The following is a 4,685-nucleotide window of genomic DNA, read 5'->3' as shown; positions in this document are numbered from 1 at the left end:
TGTGCTGCCCGGGGAGGTGGTGGATTCACCATCCATGGAGGTTTTCAAGATGAGACTGGATGTGGCACTTAGTGCCATAGTCTAATAACCACGGTAGGGTTGAACTTGATGATCTTTGAGGTCTCTTCCAACCCAGTTGATTCTACGATTCTATGATTCTATGCTGATTCCTACTGCCAGGCTCCAGCGGGGTCCATGAGTCAGGGCTCCCTGTGGCAGTGGGTGGTTGTTCGTGCTCTGCAGATCACAAGTGTCAGCTCCCAGCCCTGCAGCTCCTTCCCACCAGCAAGCACCCTCACACACGTGTGAGCTGGGCTGGCCATCAGTGGCTCAGGTGAGCTGTTCAGGTCATAGTGTTAACTTCCCAGGAAGACCTTCCTTGTCAGAGCTTTGTGGCTTTCTGAGTGTGTCTAGGCATATCAAGGAGTCCTGGTAGGCTTTTACAAATTATAGCTCCACAATTTTGCAACTCAGGAGCAGACAAAGTGGAAACAGCCCCAGAAACTGTGGCTGCAGTGCTGCAGAGCTGTCTAGAGTCAGTTACACATCGCATTCACAGTGCCCTTCTCTCTCCTAGTCATGCCTGCTGCCCCTTACTGGGTCATCTCCACTGACTATGAAAACTACTCGCTGGTTTACTCCTGCACTAACATCCTCTGGCTCTTCCACATGGACTATGCCTGGATTTTGTCAAGAGCTCCTGAAATGCACCCAGAAACCGTGGAGAACCTGAAGAGTGTTCTCCAGTCCTACAAGATTGACACCGACAAAATGATTCCCACTGATCAAGTCAACTGCCCTCCTGAGATGTAACTCCCAGCACACAGTGACACAGCACCAGAACAGCGATGAACTTTGTTGCTTGCTTTATCATCCATTAGAATTTCTCTATGTAACTGAGAAATTTAATAACCTCTTTGCTAACAGTAGTTTGCCAGCTCAGAGTTACTCCTTGCTGTCATTCCCTCTGTTGCTCTTCCCCCTTTTTTTTTCTCTTGTTCTGACTTTTTCAGCATAACTGACTGAGTCAATGCTAATGGGTGAAGAAAAGAAACCCTGAAGTGCAGATGTGAAGCTCTGCTGTTCCTGTGAGTTCTCCAGTATGTGGGTGGGAAAGGGTATGAGATGTGATATCAAGTATTATTCCTGGGGGAAAATCACTCATCACACAGCCCCAGATTTGTTTCCCATTTTTTTTCTTGATGCTTCTGGGCCTGCTAGGAGTATACAGTATCTCAGGTACACCATGGGTACTGCCTTAGCAGCAGCAATATCCAGGCACGGTGGGTTGGTCCCACAGCCTGGGAACTCAGACTGAGGGTCTTGAAAGTTTTCTGGTGCAGTGCTGTAGGTGTATATGTTGCTGCTAAGTCAGCAGGCCTCCTTGCTAGAAATCAGATCTGGCCCTTTGTATTTAAAGTCTAAAAATGTCCAGAAATTCAGTATCACTCTATCCCCAGTGTCTATATGAGTCATCTCTTGCCTCTAGTGAGACTGGTCCTGCATTCCCAAGGGGACAGCTCTGACTCTACTTGTAAGCAGACAGAAAGAGATGGGGCTGCTCCCTGGTTCTCTCTTCCAGAGGCTTTTCCCTGAACACCGAGAGGCAGCAGGCTCTGCCTGACATCCTGCTCACTGCTGCCCTGGCAGGTGTTCACCAGGCACTGCGACAACTCTGCTTGAATAGCATTCATGCAAGTCATTAAAAATGAAATAAAAATTCCTGCTTCAGGGCATTTGTACCTTCCCAGCCGCGTGGCCTATGCGAGCAGCCCGGGGGGCTCAGAGTGAGGGGGGCTGTCCCTCCTCTGAGGCCACTCCACCACCAGAGCAGGAACTTAACTAACTTAAGAGAACTAACTGGAGAACTAACTTAACACGGCTGAAGTGAAATGTTTTGATCCAGGGGCCTGGAGCTCTTTCCAGTTCTCAAGGGTTGGATGTGTGGGCACCCCCATTGTCTGAACCATGACAGCAAATCTGTGTTGTGGCTTTGGCTCAACATCTCCTGCTGTCCATCTCCTTCTGCTTTTATTGACACTGAAGAAACAATGATGTGGATGTAGAAAGCTGTAAATCTGCAGAAAACATGCTGCACTTACTGTTGTGGGACCCTGGTGGTGTGGGTGTGCCACAAAGAGCTTTCTTACCCTGGGAGGGCTACAGGAGCTGAGCAGGGAGCCAGTATGCCACTAATCTTTACCAGTCAGAGGAGGCTGAGATGGACCAGCAATAACTGCCATGTTTAAGTCATTATCCCTTTAAACTTTTAAATCCTAATGCCACAGTTCCTGTGACACAGAACCAAACACTCCACCCGCATTCTCAGGCTGTAGGGATGATGGATGGATGGATGGACATACCAGGATGCCAACAGCTGCATGGTGGCTCCCAGGTGTGTCAGATTTTGGTGACAGATCATTTCACCACTGCTTCGCCAGGTTCCCATTTTCCTCATCACATGGATGGTGCTACCAGCCCATGGCAGGGTGGTTGTGCAGGCACTGAGCCTGCACAGGAAGGGCAGCCACAGTCCCTGAATCCAGGTGGGAATTTGGATCAGCAGGTCCTGCTGGGGAGCAGGAGTGTTTCACTCAGTGGCAGAGCCCTGCAATGCCCAAGCCCTCTGGACACCATTCTGCCTCTTTCACTGTGCCACAGAGACCGTGACAAACCTGGACCACTTTGCTCACCACTTTTAGGGTGGTCAGGCATTGGAATAGTTGCTCAGGGAGGTGGTAGAATCACCATCCCCAGAGGTATTTAACAGGTTTCTGGATCTGGGTGATATGGCTTAGGGGTTACAGTGGGTAGTGCTGGCTGGACAGTTGGACTTGGTGGTCTTAACAGTCTCTTCCAACCTTGATGCTCCTATGATTCTATGATTCTAAACACACTGCACCAGTATGTATGGTGGCACAGAGGGGCTCGGGGACACTGCAGTCATCCTGCCATGTGCCAGCAAATGTCCCCAGTGCGACAGCATCATCCTCCTGTGCGTGCAGGAGTGACACCCACACACTGCTGAGAGCCCCAAGGATGTGCAGGTGCCTCCCAGGGTGCCGGACTTGTGTCCATGTGTCTGTGTCCATATGTCTGTCTGTGTGCCTGTGTGTCTGAGTGTCCGAGTGTACATGTGTTCGTGTGTCCGTGTGTCCATGTATCTGTGTGTCCATGTGTCTGAGATGTCTGTGCCTGTGTGCTCATGTGTCTGTGTCCATGTGTCCATGTGTCTGTGTCCATGTGTCCATGTGTCTGCATGTCCATGTGTCCAAGTTGTCTGAGTGTCTGTGTTTCTCCATGTCCATGTGTCTGCGTTCATGTGTCTGTGTGTCCGAGTGTCCATGTGTCTGTGTCTCCGCGCATCCATATGTCCATGTTTCTGTGTGTCTGAGATGATTCAATGATTCTAAACACACTGCACCAGTATGTATGGTGGCACAGAGGGGCTCGGGGACACTGCAGTCATCCTGCCATGTGCCAGCAAATGTCCCCAGTGCGACAGCATCATCCTCCTGTGCGTGCAGGAGTGACACCCACACACTGCTGAGAGCCCCAAGGATGTGCAGGTGCCTCCCAGGGTGCCGGACTTGTGTTGTCTGGTCTGTGTCCATATGTCTGTCTGTGTGCCTGTGTGTCTGAGTGTCCGAGTGTACATGTGTTCGTGTGTCCGTGTGTCCATCGTGTGTCCATGTGTCCGAGTGTCCATACGTCTGAGTGTCCATGTGTCCATATGTCTGAGTGTCCATGTGTCTGTGTCTCCGCGCATCCATATGTCCATGTTTCTGTGTGTCTGAGTGTCTGTGTGTCCATGTTTCTGCATGTTCATGTGTCCATGTGTCTGAGTGTCCATGTGTCCGCGTGTCTGAGTGTCCATGTGTCTGAGTGTCTGTGTTTCTGTGTGTCCATGTGTCCCCGTGTCCGAGTGTCTGGGTGTCCCCATGTGTCCGAGAGTCCGGGTGTCCCCATGTGTCCGAGTGTCCGAGTGTCCATGTATCCATGCATCCATGTGTCCCCGTGTCCATGTGTCCGTGTGTCCAAGTGTCAGTGCGTCCATGTGTCCATGTGTCCGAGTGTCCATATGTCTGAGTGTCCATGTGTCCATGTGTCCGAGTGTCCATATGTCTGAGTGTCCATGTGTCCATGTGTCCGAGTGTCCATATGTCTGAGTGTCCATGTGTCCATGTGTCCGAGTGTCCATATGTCTGAGTGTCCATGTGTCCATGTGTCCGAGTGTCCATATGTCTGAGTGTCCATGTGTCCATGTGTCCGAGTGTCCATATGTCTGAGTGTCCATGTGTCCATGTGTCCGAGTGTCCATATGTCTGAGTGTCCATGTGTCCATGTGTCTGAGTGTCCGAGTGTCCCCATGTGTCCGAGTGTCCGTGTATCCATGTATCCCCGTGTCCGAGTGTCCCTGTGTCCGTGTATCCATGTGTCCGAGTGTCCGTGTGTCCCTGTGTCCGTGTATCTATGTGTCCGTGTGTCCCCGTGTCCGTGTGTCCGTGTGCGTCCCCGTGTCCGTGTGTCCGTGTGTCCGTGTGTCCATGTATCCGTGTGTCCATGTGCGTCCCCGTGTCCGTGTGTCCGTGTGTCCCCGTGTCCGTGTGTCCGTGTATCCGTGTGTGTCCCCGTGTCCGTGTGTCCGTGTATCCGTGTGTGTCCCCGTGTCCGTGTGTCCGTGT

At 51.4% G+C, this 4,685-nt stretch overlaps 1 protein-coding gene across 1 annotated transcript in view; it reads left to right on the top strand.

Moving 5' to 3' along the window:
* Positions 1-1,074, top strand: part of APOD (apolipoprotein D) — a 6,561-nt gene extending 5,487 nt beyond the window's left edge. The window contains exon 5 of the mRNA XM_009078292.1: positions 578-1,074. Within this exon, the coding sequence (XP_009076540.1) occupies positions 578-813 (236 nt within the window). The 3' untranslated portion in view covers positions 814-1,074. The remainder of the gene's footprint in view (positions 1-577) is intronic.
* Positions 1,075-4,685: the final 3,611 nt, after the last annotated feature.

The sequence above is a fragment of the Acanthisitta chloris genome, unplaced genomic scaffold (genome assembly GCF_000695815.1).
Source record: "Acanthisitta chloris isolate BGI_N310 unplaced genomic scaffold, ASM69581v1 scaffold6437, whole genome shotgun sequence".
In the NCBI taxonomy this organism is placed as follows: Eukaryota; Metazoa; Chordata; class Aves; order Passeriformes; family Acanthisittidae; genus Acanthisitta; species Acanthisitta chloris.
The sequence above is the reverse complement of the archived record's forward strand: the minus strand, read 5'-3'. Positions and strand labels throughout refer to the sequence as shown.